This window comes from Eurosta solidaginis, chromosome 1 (assembly GCF_040869045.1).
Source record: "Eurosta solidaginis isolate ZX-2024a chromosome 1, ASM4086904v1, whole genome shotgun sequence".
Taxonomy (NCBI): Eukaryota; Metazoa; Arthropoda; class Insecta; order Diptera; family Tephritidae; genus Eurosta; species Eurosta solidaginis.
The window spans coordinates 255626477-255647209 of record NC_090319.1 but is presented as its reverse complement, the minus strand read 5'-3'; the positions used below and the strand labels follow the sequence as shown (position 1 = coordinate 255647209).

The 20733-nt window shown below is 35.5% G+C and overlaps 1 protein-coding gene across 8 annotated transcripts in view; it reads left to right on the top strand.

Annotated features, from left to right (window-relative positions):
- puc (puckered) overlaps window positions 1–20733 on the top strand; it is a 97842-nt gene that overhangs the window by 34373 nt on the left and 42736 nt on the right. For all 8 annotated transcript variants that reach the window (XM_067760425.1, XM_067760423.1, XM_067760424.1 and 5 more), the window contains one exon: window positions 6407–6631. In XM_067760425.1, the coding sequence (XP_067616526.1) occupies window positions 6407–6631 (225 nt within the window). The remainder of the gene's footprint in view (window positions 1–6406; window positions 6632–20733) is intronic.

Sequence of the window (20733 nt, the reverse complement as noted above, 5' to 3'; positions counted from 1 at the left end):
TTAATCCAAATAGTCCATGTTTCCCGAGTTGAAGTCCACGAAAATAGTTTAACAAAAAATCACCATGCGGGAAGTTTTTCTAATCGATTTCCATTAATCATTATATGCATTAATCTTAGCAGAATTCTACAAATTACAGTCGAGCAGCATATTTTCTTCATGTGAGTCAAAATTACTTAGAACAACAAATATATTTTTGCATGTTGACATTTAGCACCAAACAGTACACCACTCATAGACATAATTTCCCCCAACACACATACATATGTACATGTCTACACTTCTTACAACACTCTCCCAACTTCACCTCTTCATATGCAGACACATACTTATCTATGTATGAACGTTATTCACTGTCGTGGCCCTTGTCTGAATACTTCAGCTTTGGCCACTAATCAACAGCAACCACAATGATTGTTTGTTTAAATAAATATATTAGGGGGACTCATGATAGCATATAAACTTATAAGGTGTAAAATTATATCCATTTACACACGCGGTTATATGAACGCACCTAGTAATACTCTTGATAAACTTGATTGTTTTTCAGCTGTATTATTTCCAAAAAAATTTTTTTGATTGTTATAGTAATTAAAAAATACCAAGATTAAGTGAAAAATCAAAACTAAAACGCCTTTACTTGCTGATGTTGGATATTTTTGATGAAAATGCCGTCTGTAATGTCTGCAAGGTTGCATTCCTTTGAGTTTACCGCGTTTACACAATGAAATGTGCGCGTAAATTTATACAAATTGTGTAAATGATTTTTCATACAAAATTTGACAGCTCGTGCGTAAACTAGATAAATTTATACGTTTACACACTTTATAAGGCATTTATACGGTTACATGAGTCCCCCTATTCTTTTTGTTGTTGCTGTGCTTAATAGTTGTTGCCTCAATTGAAAAGGCTTGATAAAAATTGACATTTTCCAAGCATATGCACGCTAAATGGACATTAGTGGTACAATATGGGGGGTGGAGTTGCGAGGAATTAAATTGAGAGAGAAAAAAATTGTTTACATATATTTAGTGTGTGCGGATGTGTAAGAATGAAGCTATTAAAACGCACGTACATATTTCGCTACTGTAGTTGTAATATTTTGTTTACTTTTATACAAACTTTTAATACTCACAACGTCGTTTTTACAAAGGCATTCATACAGAGAGAAATGTTTTATTCAAAGTGTGGTCGATCGCATCGATTGCATGACTCATGCAAACCGCGTGTATTTATTTACGTTGCTTTGAAAGAAAACATATATGTATATAAGTTCGTATGTACTTATGTTTGTGTGCGGCTGTGTGAGTTTTTAAAAATACTGAAGGAAAAATGAAATAACATCAAAAACATATTCAATGCTTTTTACTTGTAAATACGCATCAAGTTTCAATTACCTCTAAAATTTGTTGGCACTATTTACGTATGTATGTACGTAGTTACATACACACCAGAGCAGGGCGCAATCACCTCGTAAGCGACAAATGCTCTTTGAAACATTCTAAGGGAACGTCTCCCCCCTCGGTGACCACCGGTAGTATATTTTAAGACCCCACCCTCCCCCTTTAGTTTTCGATATCGGAAGAGTGGGCGTGGTCATAGTCGGATTTCGGCCATATTTTATACCAAGATAAAGTGACTTCAGATAAGTACGTGAACTAAGTTTAGTTAACATACATCGAAAGACAGACGGTGGACTGTGTATACAAACTGGGCGTGGCTTCAACCGATTTCGCCCATTTTCACAGAAAATAGTTATCGTCATAGAATCTATGTCCCTACCAAATTTCGCAAGGATTGGTAAATTTTTGTTCATTAAAAGTATTCTAGACGAATTAAATGAAAAAAGGCGGAGTTACGCCCATTTTGAAATTTTCTTTTTTCTTTGTATTTTGTTGCACCATATCATTACTGGAGTCGAATGTTGACATAATTTACTTTTATACTGTAAAGACATTACATTTTTTGTTAAAATTTGACTTAAAAAAAAAATTTTTTAAAGTGGGCGTGTTCGTCATCCGATTTTGCTAATTTTTATTTAGCATACATATAGTAATAGGAGTAACGTGTCTGCCAAACTTCATCATGATATCTTCAACGACTGCGAAATTACAGCTTGCAAAATTTTAAATTACCTTCTTTTAAAAGTGAGCGGTTCCACGCCCATTGTCCAAAATTTTTCTAATTTTCTATTTTGCGTCATCAGGTGAATTCACCTACCGAGTTTCATCGCTATATCCGTCTTTGGTAATGAATTATCGCACTTTTTCGGTTTTTCGAAATTTTCGATATCAAAAAAGTGGGCGTGGTTGTAGTCCGATTTCGTTCATTTTAAATAGCGATCTGAGATGAGCGCCCAGGAACCTACATACCAAATTTCAGCAAGATACCTCAAAACTTACTCAAGTTATCGTGTTTACAGACGGACGGACAGACGGACGGACGGACGGACATGGCTAAATGAATTTCTTTTTTCACCCAGATCATTTTGATATATAGAAGTCTATATCTATCTCGATTAGTTGATGCCGTTACGGATTACCGTTATGCGAACAAAGTTAATATACTCTGTGGGCTCTGCTCAGCTGAGTATAAAAATGTATTTAAAAACATATTCTAACAACAGCTTAATTTATAAAGTCTTTTTCTTTTTCATTTCTTTTCATCTAATTCAACTTTAACGAATACGCTTTCAGCATCAAGCCACTGGGATACATCGTAGATTATGGGAGCAGTAGGATCAGGAGTTTCCTCAGACGTGATTATATTTTTCTCGTTGACATCCTCGATGTCCATCCACTTCGCGCTTCGCTCTACGATACATAAGATCTCTTTTGGTCTCCTGTAGAGGACCTGCAGAGGTCGCACGCGAGACACGTCGTCCGCTGCATTACCATGCACGTTTTTCTGATGATTTTTCATGGAAATTTTGACGCGAAATAAATTCCACAAAAAAATGCAAGATTTTCTTGAGATTATTGACTACGTGACAAAGTCTCAATCCCTCCCCTCCCCCCTGTGACCAGGTGTAATACCTAAAGAAACCCCCCTCCCCCTAAAGGGGTCACGTAATTTGGGTACTTCCCTCAAGCAACTTTGTGTAACGCACCATAGGTCTATAACCGATTTCGAGCCCCGAGTTTAAAGGGGAAGTTGATTTAAAAGCGCTTTACGGGGTAAAAATTGTCGATTGTACCAGGTAAAAAAATTTTTGGAAAGGTAATAGGGGTTTGAAATTTTATATCTTGTTGAAATGCAAGAAATTTTCATGGATTAAACTGTATTGACGATTTTCAATATTGCAACACCATACAGAGTTGACAAATAAATACTCTATTTCATACTATACTGTCAGAGTCAAATATTGTCAATTTCAAATGAATATAAAAAATAAAATATTAATATTAACATTTGTTTCTGGTTTGAATTTAAATTCCCTTGGGTATATATGCGCACGTGGTATATCATATGGTGCCTTTATGGACATGGAGCCAGCGAGATGAAAGATTACATAAATATGTTGCGGATTTTCGCTCGCATCCAGCTTTACATTACGCACTCAGCAATCAGAATACGAAGCAGTAACATGCTCTTCTCGCCGGTCCTCCGTTTCTATTCTTCCTAACCCAAACAAACGCGTTTGAAAAGACTCACAGCTTCTGTTCCATCATACTATGCACGATTGCTGTATCGGACATGCTTAGCTCCTCCCTATTCCTATGTCTCATCATTCAAAACAATCCCTAATTAAAAACTTTAAGTTTGAAGATAAACTCATTAATTTTTAGATATTTCAAGATCAGCTGTATAAGTGTACATTGGTGCGGTCTGTCAAAGCGAAAATTTAATTTGCAGTTTAACTTGTTAAAGCCACTTAAATATATCGATTTTTCTGAAGTATTACAGGTGTTTTACTGATGCAGACTCACCGATGCTATGGGACTTTCCCGGGGCTTTCGATTAGTAACTATAATTTTGTTCGAAAATTTTGTTTTTTTCCAAAACTTTTTGATTTCCATCTAAATAGTTTAAATCGGCATAGTGTTTCGTAAGTTTTCCAGCATAATATATATATGTACATATAACTGTGTTCGAAATAATAGCAGTGGCGTATGAAAATTTTAGTCATGATTTTTTATGCTTCAATCCGTAGTTATATAAATTCATAATTTTTGTGATAATAATTCAAAAAAATGGGCCGTGCTAAAAACTCGTCTAAAGAAAAGCAAGAACTCATCAAACAGTTATTGGCTGCAGGTGAAACTTGGAAGTTTTTCGAGAATTTGTTCGGATGTGCCGCCAAAATAATAGCGAATGTCAAAAAATGACACCAAACCCCAAAACAAGATGGCGAAAAAAGCTCTTTCGCAGGCAGAGTTGAGAAAAGTTTTAGCAAGAGACAAGCCTTTATATTCCTCAAAAAAATTTGAGATGAGTTAAATCTTAATTTTAACTCGTCCAGAATCAGAAAGAAATTGATCGAAACTAAACTTTTTGGCAGAAGCCCAAGAAGGCTGCCCATTCTTCAACCCCGGCGTGTGCAAGCCAGTATTAAATTTACCGAAGAGCAGGTGCACTGACCAGTCGAAAAATGGCGCAACATTTTATGATCCGATGAAACTAAAATCGTTTCACTTAGTTCGATCGCCGAGAGTATGTACGAAGGCCAGAAACTGTTTATTTTGATCCCAGATATGTTTTCTACTATAAAACATGGGGGTGACAAAATCAATGTGGGGGGACACTTATCTTACTATGGCACAGGTTCGCTATACTAGATAGAAGAGAATATTGATGCCAAGTTGTACGCAGAAATGATTGGGTCGACTACGCTACCACACGCACAATGGAAGATGCCACTGAAATGAGTTTTTCGACAAGACAACGACCCTAAGTATACCAGCAAGTTGGCAAAAAAATGGAGTTGAGGTCATGGACTGGCCGGCTCATTTTACTGACATAAATCCATCATGTTATAAATTTCTATGAAACAAATGCGCGCTTTTTCACACAACTTAAACAAAAAAGGGGAAATGAACTTGAAAATGGGATATTTATTGCCCCATAAACTTTACAAACTGCGAAACGACGTGATACTGACCTTTTGACTACGTTTGTTCTCTGAAATCGGATGAGTTCCGTATTACTTAACGTTTGCAAACGAAATACGTATTGTGACGAATATTAGCAATACTAAACCGATAATGAGCAGTGACTTGTATGCACATAAACAAATCAATCATTATGCCCATACAAGCAGGGGAGAGAAACGCACAAACACACGCATATATCTGAAATACTCCCAAAAGTAGGCAATCATCGATGGAAGTATTACTCAGAGAAACGCACAAACACATGCATATATCTTATCTGAGATGCTCACAAATGTAGGCAGTCATTTGCGCAAGTATCACTCATATATACACGTGCATATGAGAAGCTATAACAACAACAACAACAGAAGCTATAACGTGCATCTATAGTTATAGCTGGTGAGTTTATAGCTGATAAACAAATAGCAAATTCTAGAAACGCCTAGAAATATGCACACAAGGAAACCGAAGAGTGTGAAAGCAGAGCCAGCTGAGGCATGGAATCAGTTTGATTTAAGCACGCTATCTGTTGAGAAGTAGAAGTGTTATTGAGAAAGTAGTCTAATAAAGACCATTTTGCATTATTGAATATTGGAGTTATTTATTCAACAGTTTAGTGATTCGAACGTTAGCAGAAGGTTGCAAATAAGCGGAATTGCACTAAATTTGTTACGGTATGTAAAGGGCCACCTTCTGTACTCATACTGTGAATAACATTTATATATTATCACCATTGAGCGATGATTTGCTGACCTGGGCAAGGATATATTTGTGCCCATCACATGCCCACAATCGGCTTCAAAACTTCAAGAACACTTTCATCGTATGTAAAACTAATTTTGCGGCGAAAAATTGCACTCGTAGTTATTCCATTTCCCCACGTAATCTTAGTAATAATAGCAACAATTTCGTGCACTTGCCGAATTTTAGCCCCGGAAAAGATTTCCGAAGAAGAGAGACGCTCAGCTGTAAACTAATTTAAATATGTGCATAACTATGTATGGTTTTTAGTAGAGCAGATACACTGAATTAATGATGAACTCATAAGAAATAATAAATAATAGCTTACTATAGATACATTCAATTTAATAACTTCGTAAGGCGCGTGCGGGAAACCACAATTGCGCACTGACATATCCCAAATTTGTATGTATCACATTGACTTGTTTGTAGGATTAGCTTATAAATTACGCCGTGTTGACGCTTTCCAATTAAGATGTATGCATATAATATAACAACGGGCATACATATACAAATAAATTTATATACTCGACTTTCGTACTCATGAAAAAAATTTATTATTTTCTTCGTAGATATTGAAACCCATCCCGCGTCACCAGTTTTTCCCCATCTTTTATTGGGGAATGGCAAAGATGCCTGCGATCCAAGTAGTGTGGGAGCCAATTGTGTTTTAAACGTTACCTGCCAAGCACCCAGCTCAGAGCCAACACCGGGACTTAAGTATAAACAAATACCTGCCAGTGATACACCACATCAAAATATTAAACAATATTTTCAGGAAGCCTACGATTTTATTGGTGAGTGGCAACGTTTTTTATTCTTTCATTCGTATTTAATACAAATAATAAATCTGCTATATAGATAAATGGTTTGAAAGTTCAAGTCTGTGTGGACTTTTAATTGTAGACAGATGTAAATCAAACTTTTAATTTGTTTAGATTTTTTTGATACCCTAAACACTGGTGAATTAAATTTCATATTTTTAATGAATCAGAATGAAAATTTAAACTTTGCGTTAAATTTTGAATAAAATTAATATTAAATTTACATTTTGAATTACATCTGTTTACAATAAATATTTTGGCTCTGGCAAACGCTCTTTTCAAAAATCAAAGGCGCCATAATGGGCTTCAGGACTTATGTAAATTCCCTTATCGAAAACCAGAAACATTTGAACAGCAATATATCGGCACTCTGATGTTTGTGATAGTACCCAGCCTGTGGTAGCAATTTGAATGCGCCCAACAACTTTAAATCACAAATTTTGAAAAAAGTTCAACCTTAGATATTCATATATTATAAATTGGTGCAAGTTTTCGAGGCTTTAGACAAGCCAAGTCCCCATCGTGGGAAGATTATTCGCGCAGATGAACTAAACCACGGTTTACTATACAGTTCGGCAGCTTTAATTGACGATATGTAGCGAATTGAGGTTATGGAGCGAATTGATGAAGGCAGTGGAATGAAGCATACCACGAAGAGTAGAGTTGTATTGCATCAAAATACCTTCAATATTTGAATCAATATTACAGATGAATGTAAAAAAAATACTAAAAACTTAAATATGTATAAATCAAAATTTTCTCGATATTACTGCAAAAAATATGTTATATGTACATGCTATATATTCCGAAATGGACAAAGTAAATGCACTCAAAAAACAGTCGTAAAAATTACTGAAAACTAAGAAAAAATGGGATTGATTTTGCGCCATAGACCGGTAATTTTCTCAGTCATTTTTCCTTACTTATAGGAATAATATAGGTACGTTTTGTCGGTGGCGGTTGCCATGCCACCTACTCACTATTTAAAGAAAATAGGGTAGTAGTTGTCGATGTCATGATTTTATTTTATATTCTTTACTAGCTAGATTTGTTGGTTTTTTTGTTATGCCTACAGTTGATGTCAGTCGTTTTTGTTCATGATTGTAAAATTTCCTTCAAGTGCAGTATTTTAGCTCTAAATACCCAATGCACGTGTAACGACATATGGCAATTTATTATTTAAAGTAATTAAAAGAAAAATTGTTTACCATTAAGTAGAAAATAAACTGCTACTTGCCATTGTCGCCACTCTTGATCGTAGTTAATGAATTATTGTGCAGCGGTGAAATATCGTCATCAGTTATTCAATATTTCCTATATTATATATATATATATATGTATATATATATATATATGTATATATATATATATATATATATTTATATCTATATATATAAAAAGAAGTGTACATTTTGATTGTCACTCCATAACTCGAGAACGGCTCGACAGATTGCCATGAAATTTTTAGGAAAGATACAGGAAGGAGAGATGATGGTTAGCTGATTTTGAAATCCCAAATCGGTTTAGCCATATATTTATAAAAATCAAATTCTGTGTGTGTGTGTGTTCGCTATGGAAACGTATTTCCCACACATCCATTATCACCAAATTTTGGTTATGGGTTCCTTCGATCAACGGGAAGGTTTTAGGCTAAAAATAATTTCGATATATAAAAGGGGCGTGGTACCTCCCATACAAATGGAATCTTTGGTACTGCATAACTTTGAAGGTATACATGCCAGAACATTGAAATTCAGTAAGGAGTTATTTGAGGTGAATCCTTTACACCACCAAGAAAATATAGAATTGGGAAAAAGGGGGCGTGGCACCTCCCATACAAATGGAATATATTATACTGCATATATCTGTATGTCGTAATGGTAGGATAATTAAAATTGGTAAGGAGCTATGTGACGTTAAGTCCTAAAACCTCCAGTAAAATGTGGAATGGGGAAAAACTATGGCTGCCGTACAAACTTAAGTTATTTTAACACCTAAAATTTGACTGCATTGTTGAGTTTAGCTGTTATGCCTTTTGGACGTTTAGTAATCTGCCGCTGTTAAAAAATTGTTTAGCTTCAGTCTATCTACATCTTCTATAAAAATCAAATTCTGTGTGTGTGTTCCCTATGAAAACGTGTTTGCTATACTTCGATCATCACCAAATTTTGGCTCGAGGTTCCTTCGATCAAGACGAAAGTTTTTCATATTTCAGAATTAAGAGTTTTAAATTTAAATGTTTTTGTTTTTTGGCTATGCGAAAGAACTATCTTAGCTCCCAAAAATGATCATGTTAACAAAATCAATGATCGCTTTCAAAATCAATTTCCTGGTGAAGTGAAGAAATATAAATCGATCGACACAGTTACAGATGAAGATAAAATTGTGAATTATGCAAATGAATTTCTATACTCCTTAGAACCAAAAGGAATGCCTGCGCATATATCAGCTTTGAAAATTGGCTCACCAGTCATGCTTCTTCGGAATGTAATCAAAGCAACAATCATCAGCGGTAAAAGCAATACAATAATATAAATTAAGATACAAGAATAAAATGTTTTAACAGAAAATTTCACCAAATATGCGTACAAAATTCAATTCAATTTACCGAACAATAAATTAAATTATCAACAAAAAACAGAAAAAATAACGCAACATCCATTCGATCTCGGGCGATAAAACGTGCGCCTGGTAAAGCTAGTATATATATAAATATATCCAATAATTATATATATATATATATATATATATATATATATAATTATTGGATATATTTAGTTAAAATTTATGTTTGCACTTGTAAATAAATAAAATAAATGTAAGGCGCGATAACCTCCGAAGAGATTTGAGGCCGAGTTTCTCTTCCAATTTGCGTCGTGTCCCTTTTAATTTGTCTTACAAATTGGCGGGACGGGACCTACTTGTTTTATGCCGACTCCGAACGGTATCTGCAAGGCAGATGAGTTTTCACTGAGAGCTTTTCATGGCAGAAATACACTTGGAGTGCTTGCGAAACACTGCCGAGGGGCGACCCCGCTTTGAGAAATGTTCTTCTAATTGAAAAAATCTGTTTCTAAAATTTTGATGTTGCTTTTCCAAGGGCGTGAACCCAGGATCTTCGATGTGGTAGGCGGAGCGCGCTACCACCACACCACGGAGGTCGCCGTATATGCTTTTTATTTTTATTAGTGCTACTAGACGTCAATAAAAATTTCCATTGCTAACATCAGCTTTTATGTACATAAAACTTACTTATGTATATACATACATTAAAGCTACTACTCTTCAGTTCAGCACACCGTTCACCCAACAGAAATAGTAAGTTGCTGCCCATCGTCTATTTTGACGTTAGCGGCGTGGTCGCATTTTGCTTACAGCGACGCCAGTTGCAGTATTTGTCATTCGTCACAGACAGTATGGCTCCCGGAGTCACTCAAATCCATATATACTAAAGTGTTAGCGTAAAAGTCTGCATGCTTTGCAGCTGAGCCTGCCAGGTTGTAACAGGAGCGATGGCAGGAAGTGGAAGCTAACTGACAGTCTGGCGGTCTACGAGGAGAGCAAACTAAATACATTTACACAAATTTTCACAAATGGACTTGAAAACACAAAAGTTGTAATATTAACATAAAAGATATAGCACCGGCGCTTGTTATAACACTACACACCGCAAACATCCTTCCAGGACATACATTTGTACATATATATAGTTGTGATATGTATATGTGAGTGTAATTATCTACTTTACTACCCAACAGCCCTAACTTGATATTGTCTCACAACCTTTTAGAACGCACATTACTTGCCCTCCATTCCATAGCTGGAATTTTTTTGAATCAGGAGCTTGCTTTCATAAATATTTTTGTTTTATCGCTACACCATTAGTCATCTTTTTGTTAGCATTCTCATTCTTAGCTTACACACTATTTTGCGACAAAATCATCGCGAGGGTTGTTGGTTTTGTGCTTCATTGCTTATGTTTCTTTGCTCAAGGCTGTGTATTTTATCCTGCTTTTGTTTCTATATTCCGTTTACCTTTTTTTTGCGACTCGTCGCTGACGTCACGGATGTTTACGTATACGTTAAAAGGTGTTTGTAGATTTTAGAAGTTACGCGTAGACTATCCCAGCAGGAAATGAGTAAACTTAAAATAAGGTACAACAAACTTCTTTCATTGGCTCCTTATTTTAGGCTTATTTACACTATATATAAAGTTTACATTATACGTAACTGTTATATATTTTTTATTATTATTTTTTTTTTTTCAATAAAAACTAGTAAGGGGGCAAATTTTTGTGAGGCAGCCCTATAAGTTTTAAAGGCTGCTTTTTTGTGAAACCTAATCTCTATTATATACGAAGCCCCTTTTTTCTGGGTATTGGATCCAATATAGAGATTAATCCATAACCAAAGAAGTAACATCCCGTGCTCGAAGTTAAATTTTTTTTTAATTAAAAAGGTTGAAATTTAGTGGTGATCTGTCTTCTTTTCCCATTTCAATTGTATATTTTTTTTTCTTTTCGTCTTTCTTGTGTGCTTCGGTCCTAACCGAACTAAAGCAGTAAAAAAAATTTGGGCTTAAAAGCATAGATTATATGTAATTTACCGAAGTGTCAAAGACAATAACAACAAAGCGATCCGCGGGCCATTCAACTGGCTGAGTGAATAAAGCCATCTTGCCTTATAATAAGTATTAATGCAGGTGTACTTGAGTTCAAAGTTCAGCACCCGAAATGTTGGCTGATGAAGAAATTAAATGCAGAAACATGTCCTAGGAACCATCGCCGTGTGCAAATTTTTTTAATTTTCTCTAATATCGAAGACATAGAGACATTTTATAAAGCAATGATGCTGCCTCGTTAATCAAATACGTAAAAATCATTAGCGAATGAAAAAATTCACCGGAAAAAAAAATCTACAACCAACGTTTCGGTATGCGTAAATTGCATGCTCTAATATACCATTTAAAATATTGGATCAACACTTCCTACCTTAAGTCGTATCTAGGATCAACCAAACGGTCTCATATCGACTAACAGTGGCTGTATGTAATTATTTCAATGTCGTTATTGTTGTTCATCATCATCATATTGGTGTAAATAATGATAATTATGATGAGAACGGTGTTGGCAGCGATATTCTTACTACAATGATGACTCATCGCATTACAATGCAAATGTGCACAGCTACAAACCACCCCACTACCACCATAGAACACCCCTTTCATTAAATGTCTTCCTTCTTTGATCTACATATGTGCATATGTATGTATGTATATACATATCTACATGAGGAGTCTCCTTTCATTCATCGATTTTGTTTACTTTTAATATACAATGTTGCACACTTAAATGAACCATTCTTCCGTACACTTTGCCTAGCTTAGATTCCGGTAAACTGCCAGCAACACATTTTCCTCCACCTCTCAGGTTGGCATTCGTAATGGTGGTAATGGCTAAGTGATGTATGTGGTGCGCCCCAACGGCTTTCACAGACTTCGGGTACGGCGGTTATAGATCTATTTTTGGAAGTGTGTAGAAAAGACGCAGAAACACAGCGATCGTTTCTCATAATAATATATTGTATGTGCCGTGCACTAGCTTAAAGTGCTACAAACAAGAATATGTAAAGTGACGGACAGAAGTCCACATACATCCCCTACTTTCGGTGTTTAGAAAAGATAAAAACATTACAAAAAATCTGTTCATGAGGTTTTGTTTTAACCCTTTTTTTAATCGTTTTACCTAAAACAAATCCGTCTTTTAACATGAAACAACTAAGTTATGGCGAAAAAACGCAATATTAGCGTTGATAAAAATTTACATACAGTACCAGTTACCTAGCTTGCATTCTAGCTGTGTTGTGCTAACCATAATGTACTGTTTATCTCGTTTAATCCCTTTTGTCATGTTTTTTGCTTTGCTAATATTGACTTTAGTTGCGGTTGGATCACTTGAGCATCAACAATGCCTCCTCATGGAGAAAGATTGCAAAAATTGTAAACTTGAGTCCAGCAGGAGCATATACCATTGTAATAAACTTTGAAAAAAGTCTTCAAGAAAACTATCTCGCCTAGGCATCATCTTAATTTTAAAAGAACGCATCATAGAGGCTTGGAACAAATTTAGTAGCCTCAATGCCACGAGAGACTGTTATTGATGCAAACGATGGACCGACTAAACAGGTTTTTTGTGTACCTACCATATGTAGACTTTTGTCAACATTGTTTTTATGTTTCTTTCACTTAACCTTGCTATTTTATGGTAATGTAAGCTTCTTTTCTTTTAGGATTATAAAAAGGTTTATAATGAAACTGTATAATCACATCTTTTAGATAGGTTCTTATTCTTTCAATCCAGCGGAAAAAGGAGTTATGTAGTCTTTTGTCCGTCACTGTTCAAACATATGTAACCATGTAAATATTTATGTAGCATACATATGTATTTAGCAAAAAATTTTGTTTTCTATTAAGAGTGTATTCAGCAACGAGTGCATGTGCAAATGCAACTGTCCAGCCTTGAGGTTGAAAAGTTGACATGTGGCTTTATTGCTTCCAAACTCATAATTTAAGTATCGCAGCAACATCATACATATTGTAACGAATTTAGTGAAACTCCGCTTATTTTACACCTTCTACTAACGTTCGTATCGCTAAATTGTTGAATAAATAACTCCAATATTCAATAATGCAAAATGTCTATATTAGAATACTTCAAAATAACACTTATACATCGCAACTAATAGCGTGCTTAAATCAAACTGACTACTGCTTACTCAGCTTTAGCTCCTTTTATACTCTGTGATGTCTCGTTCGCATACTTCTAGGCATTTCTATTTCTAGAATTTACTATTTGTTTACCAGCTATAAATTACTCAGCTATTACAGATGCACAATTATAGCTTCTCGCATAACCATATACGCGTGTATATGTGAGTGCTACTTCCACCAGTGATTGCCTACTTTTTGGAGTATCCCAGATATATGCATGTGTTTGTGCGTTTCTATCCACTGCTTGTATGGACATATGTATAGACATAATGATTGATTTGTTGATGTGCATACAAGTCACTGCTTAGTATCGGCTTAGTGATGGTAGTATCGCTTAGTGATACTAATATTCGTCACAATATTTATGTACCTACATATATATATTTGCCCTGTTCTACTCCAAAGTGTAGGAAACTGATTTCATTGCATGAATTCAGCTAACCTTATTAATTTTGGTTTGTTCCTTGGACAGTTTACGACGATGGTACTTTTATACATTAGCTGCTTCAGTAGGTTTTCCATATTATATTTTCTTCCATGGCTTCGCTTGTGTTAACCGAAACATTAGTATTTCGAATGCAACTATTTCTTTTAATTAATTGTAGATTTCTATTGTATTTTCCTTTTAAACTTTGTCTAATAATTAATAGTATTAGCAGCTGCTAATGTCAGGTGTGTACTGTTTCGTAATGTCGATGACGGAATGCGGTTACTGATCATCAAAGAAGGCTTCAAGGCTAGCCCTTTCGCCCCTACTGGGACAATACGTCCCAGCAAACTTCAAATATGTGTATAACTTTTATTTTTATCCAATTACGCATTGAAATGTGCCCAATAAAACCTTGAAGCCTTCTTTAATGATCAGTAACCGCATTCCGTCATTATTGACATCAAATTTCCCGTTACGCAATATTTTGCACAGACATGTCGCGAAATTTCATCAGTAGCGTGTTGTATTTCAGCGTGAAACGTCTATCTGATACCGTTTTTATTCGTAATATACCGCTTGCTGTAAAGTTTAGGTGTGAATAAATATTATTCCTTCGAAATTGGAAAGAAATTATAATAAAAAAAGTAAGTTTTTTATATTTATAACTGCATTGGGAAATATAATCCCAATAATGCATTTGTGTGGGATAATAATATCCCAATATTTGTTTATACCTTTAGATGTGTACAATTTTTTGGCCCTTTTGGAATTATTGGGACTTATTCGTCCCACCTTTAAATGTTAATAAATGTTATTGGGATTATATATCCCAGGATAACGGTAAGGATTCAGGTATGCCAAACATCTTATATTTTAGTCATGTTACAGGATTAGCTGTCGTAATGATGAAAACACCGCCTGATTTCGGAAAAAAACGCAGGGGTGAAAGGGCTAGAGTTTCTTTTTCGGGTTTCCACTTTTTGCTTTCTACTTTTTCTAATTCGACTGTAACTTTCATAGAAAATGTATTTATCGCAACTCGATGACGCAATTACAGCATGGATGTTTTGGGCGAGTGTTACAATGAAACCTTTGGCATTCATTTCCCCTCTAAGTGAGCTTAATTATACGTGGGCTAAAAGGATACGTGAATAATGGGCTCAGCAAATACAATCCCTCAGCGTTACAGCGTATGCAATTTTCCACTGTCAGCACGTACGTGGTGTAAAGTGCACCATGTGTAATAACAACTGACGTAGATACTTTTATATTGCTTATTTTATTTTATAATATTGTATTTTCATTTATCAAAATAATAAAAATTTCTTAATTGTACGCACCAGTTTTTTCACAGGCGCAGCATATGTAACGTGGCTGTACGTCAAAGGTAGAAAATTGGTTAATTATGACGGATGCGATGACTGGTACGTTGCTTATCTGGCGTTTTATCATTTAAATAAACACAGCCAACTCAGCTGTCAGTTTCTTGTCAGCTAAGTAAATAACGAATTTGAGCCAAAATCAAGAACCGTGCACTGTGCAAAATCGTTAAGAAATTGTCGTTTTATAGAGGATGCGGCAAAATAAAAAACGTATGCAGTCAAGTTATTTAACGTTGGACTATACGAATCAGGAAAAGGAAAGTGTTTTTGTCTTAGTCGCTTTAGGTATTTTGAAAGCGAAGTCAGACAGCAAGGTAGTCCTCGTAAAGTGATACTATCTGATGGATTTTGAAACCAGTTTCCGTTATCCTTTATCAAATTTTGGCATGGAGACAAACCGGTTTCGACGTTATGCCATCTTCAGTGCCATTTTTCGTTCTCTCTTTGTAGCTGACATTGCGAATTTTAATATGCAAATTATTAGTTGAGCAAATGAATGCCTACTTTTAGGCTGACTGCTTTGAGAAGCAATGGAAATGTTACACCTCACATTCCAAGGTAAAGGATTAGTACAAAAGTCTGTCATGCTTAACAATATCAGAATTAAACTCTATTTTTAAACATACTAATACTAACGAAACACTATGGACACATTGTATAGAATTTGGGTTCCACAAATTCAATTGACTGGCTATAGCATGGTTAGGTATGATAAAAGCTTCGTTCTTATTCGACTTTATATATATGTACGTCTATTGCTCTCTCCAGGGTTTTCAGCTCAAAACATGGCAAGCTAATGGCTTTAATGACTTGTTCGTCCCGATCTAGATATGAAGACGACTTCAGCCGTTCTCCAAGAAAACGGGACGTCGGCCAGTTTTATGCAACCCTAAAATATTGTGCTAAGCCGTTGGACAATCGTCCCACCTGTCGTCTGCAACATAGCAAGTAATATCAGGACCTGGCAATTTTAACTTGTTACCATTCCTGGCACTATTTACTCCTTCATTGTGAGGTTTTAAGTTGTTTCCATAGTTTCCAATATAAAATTTAAAAGAATGCTTAGACATTTTTGCGATAACTACGCTTAATCGAAAGTGAAAGCAGGAGCAAAACAAACAAACCAAAATAAAATGTATTCGCACACGGCACGAAACTATTTAATTTACATGTACTAAGCTATTTCCATTCACTGCGCCTCTACGCCTTTTCTATATCAATTCCACAACGACACTTCCGTACAACAACCCTGCAAAAATCGTTGGATCATGTGGTCCACTGGAGTACTTACCATTATACTCCACTGTAGTGCAGCAATGGACCAACTCATGTTTCTACACGAACATATTGTAAGCCGATCATTACTCGTTTTTAACGATTGTAATCACTACACGATGCTTTTTGGACTGTGGGTAATCCATGGATTACTCTGATGTAATGCGGAGCTGGAGTATATGGTCCAGTCCTAGGACATCGCAATGTTAATTGGACCATATTTTTTGTATGAATTGTGGTTAATTTTGGAGCACTCGGTTGGTCCATAGCGAGTACTCCATACATGCATGCATGGAGTACTCGCGATTTTTGCAGGGTACTTTACCTTTCTAATATATTAACCCTCCCATCTTCTTACTGGACTCATAGCAGTGTCATAATTGTCATATACGTCAGCTCGTCTGTATGTCGAAATACTACTTACTTCTACGAATACATAAGTTGTTTCTTCTTCAAAATTTGAATACTTTTCCTAGTACTTGTCCCAGCTGAAAAATTACAATAACGAAAAAAAATCAACAATTAAAAGCAAAAGATTATTTAAATGCTAACAAAACACAACGATATCTGGCAATAAATGCACACAGTTACACATAAATAGCAACTCTACAAAAATTCATACATATGTACGTACAACGGGGAGCAGCAATGCTCGACGTATCTAGGAGATTCATTAGGATGACTAGCGGCGAAATTTCGCGCTTCAGCACATACATATGTATTAGTTAATATAAATAGGTACCTCGGTTCTATTATGTCTGCTTTGGCTGAAGCAACAGCTACAATAACCAAATAACAATAACATGACAACAACCATCACAAATAAAAAATCAAGAAAAGCAATAGATGACTGGCTGAGTGACTTTGACTTCACTGCTGGCGTTTCCTTAGCTCACGCTAAACCGAAACGAAAACAGAAACAACTCATACTCACCCTGGTTGTTTATTTGTTTGTCTAACCCACTTATCGACCGGCAAGTTGGCTGGCGCATTGACTGCCGCTGGCTGATGGTTTGCGGCTGCTGACAATCAATGGATGACTCATCCATTTCATTTTTACGCCATGAAATTTCTGAAGCAATCGTTGGGCGAGTAAATATAAAGGTTTCCATTTTCATACGTACATATTCGTGTGTATATTCCCAGTCTATATACCGACTAGCCCTATATGAATCTTAAGTTAAAAAGTCTGCAACCAGTGTTGGTTAAGAAATTATATGCGGTATATGCAGCGGGTTCGCTACTCTTGTAACGATTTAGGTAAGGTGCACACGAGGCGACGCGTCATAGACGCATATTAGACGCTGCAGACGAAATCTTTACGCTTTGATGTCGAACACATGTACTTGAATGGGGAGCTGCGCACGAGGCGTCAGCTGTATGGAAGCGACAAAGCATGAAAGCTTCATGTAGCTAGGTGTAAATACGCCTAGAAAAGAGCAAGAAGAAGATGTTTGTTTACAATTTTTCGTTTGCAAACTTGTGAAATTTCTTTTTTTTCACTTATGCGCGGTGGTGGAAATTTTCCTTTTTAATTTTATACACAATCAACTTTTGTATAATGGCAATTATACAGCATAAATTAATTTGTTTAGAAATATTTTTCTTTTTGTAGCACCGCTTGGAAGTAGCTACGTATGCAGATCTTGAAGCGTAGAGGAATTGTAGCTACATGAAATATCTTGTACGCATCTATGACGCATAGCATTGTGTGCACCTTGCCTAAGACGCAAAGCGAATATTGCAGCAAGGCGTAGTATTGTTATCTTTTGGAGTTGTCAAAGCGAAGCAATGCGTCTGGCATTGTGACAGCAGGATGAGGACCAATATATTATCTTTTGACGGCTATGCTTTAAATATGGCGATGGTCTTATCCACAATGTAATTTTGTGCGAATTAATAGAAAGTCTTATGGCAACTTCAAATTTTATCTGGCAAAGCAGATGAATGCTATTGAGACACTTTATAACGCGGAATACATTAGGAGCACTTCTGAGGTGCAACTATTTCAACTATAGCAGTGTATTGAATCCCTATACCTATTTCAAGCTTTTTTTCTGTTTTCCATTCTATTTTTACAATATGCTGCCTAAAAATTATCCTGTTGGGTTGATGCAATGTTTATATATATGTTGTACTTATCTGCCTGTGTGTGTAGTTGAGTTAATGCAAATATGCTTATGTAAAGAATGTTCATAAGTACCCAACACAATATTTTAGCTGGTTTAGCATGGTTTAGTCCATTCTTCCGCGCCAAAGATTCGGCAACACTCATGAATTTTGTTGTCCCCACTAAATTGGTCCTCCTCCGCCTAAATCTCCGCGGAAGCATATTGTATCAATTATTATTATATCTTTCTTTCACAGAGAGAAATTCCTTGGCTACAATTACGTTTTTCTACTTAATTTAAATAAGCAAAAATCGATATCCAAAACATAAATATTAGTTAACGCCTTATTTATATAAGAAAAAATATATATCACATGCCGTTGAAAATTTTAAAATTCTATATCCAATAGAAAATTTGTAGAATTTTTTTTTAATATTAACGTACCTTTTTATCCACATTAAATGCTTTTCGTGCGAATATTTTAGGTAGATGCCACTTCTTTAATCAATATATCATTTCTACAATGTGATGGATAGCGAATTCATGATGGAAGAGAGTTAGTATTATTTTTAATGCAGTATCTATGATTTAGCCATAGACATCCTTCATTATAAGTGTGATGGATCATGGAAAGTTGGCTTATTATAGAACATTATCAGCCCAATTATAAAGATTCCCTTGGAATTTTGTTTTCGCGGATTTTTTTATTCTCGCGGAAAAATTCCTCCAATTCTTTTCTCCTAGGGAGAACAATAATTGGGGAATAGGAATTTCGAAGTCAACTGTTTTGTCAATTGAAATTTCGTTGCGCATTTCTTATTTGGTTTAAAAAATTTAAAAGTTTAATAATTGTTGCAAATTTATTTGAAATTAAGAAATAAAATATAAACAATGCACATTATTGCATTTCATGTGGTATTCACTGGAATAAGTAATGAATTGGTGCCACAGCAACATCAACAGAGGGGCATATGAAGAAGAAGACGGCGGGATAACACAAATTCGCCGGAGCTGCTTTCTTTCATTCAGCAAAGCAATTTTCTGGCGACCAAGTCGAGATGAGTTCGCCTTTCGCCATATGCCAAAATCTATTTAAGGCTTCTTAAAAAATACTTGCGTAATTTCGGGATGACTGCATCAAATATACCAATAGCTCTTCCGTTGCTTATGATAAACTTTTCGACTTAAAATAAAGAATACTTTGGTTGTTGTTGCTGTTGTTGTTGTTGTATTAACAGTGGGAATGTTTTGGTAGAATATACCTACATATTTTAGCACAAATTTGTACAAGTAAGTGTTCTTTCTTAAAAGAACCAATTTTCTTTAACTATTTTGATGCATTCCCTTTAATTTAACAAGTGAAAAAACTCCTATGAAATGGCAGAGAAATCTCCCTCTCCCTCACATTCATAATACCTACTTTTCTGCCATAACCGGTTTCTGCTTTTTCGAACATTTTTCATAATAGGAGGAAAGGGAGAAGTGAAAAAACTCACAAGGAATTTTTATTTAGAATACGAGGAATGGGAGAAGGGAAAAAACTCGCACGGAATTTTTGTTTAGAATTGGGCTGTATATCGTCTGGGAGACAACCTCATATAACAATTTGATAGGCCATGTAAAGTAAAGCTCCATGGTCCTTATTCTAAGTTTAACCTTGCCACTTTGCTCTATAGCATACAATTTTGCTGCTCATCTTAGTTTAAGCAGAAGAAGTGACAACTTTAAAAGCGCTACCGCCATATACCCCATTTATTATAATCGGCTACACAGTTTTTTGCTGGCCGTTATTTGTACATATACATACATATCTATATGTATGCTCAAGTGTATTTTTCTTGACGCTTTTGCCTAGTTTATTTTCGTGATTATTATTATTATACTCAGTTGAGCAGAGCTCACAGAGTATATTAAGTTTGATTGGATAACGGTTGGTTGTACATATATAAAGGAATCGAGATAGATATAGACTTCCATATATCAAAATAATCAGGATCGAAAAAAAATTTGATTGAGCCATGTCCGTCCGTCCGTCCGTCCGTCCGTCCGTTAACACGATAACTTGAGTAAATTTTGATGTATCTTGATGAAATTTGGTATGTAGGTTC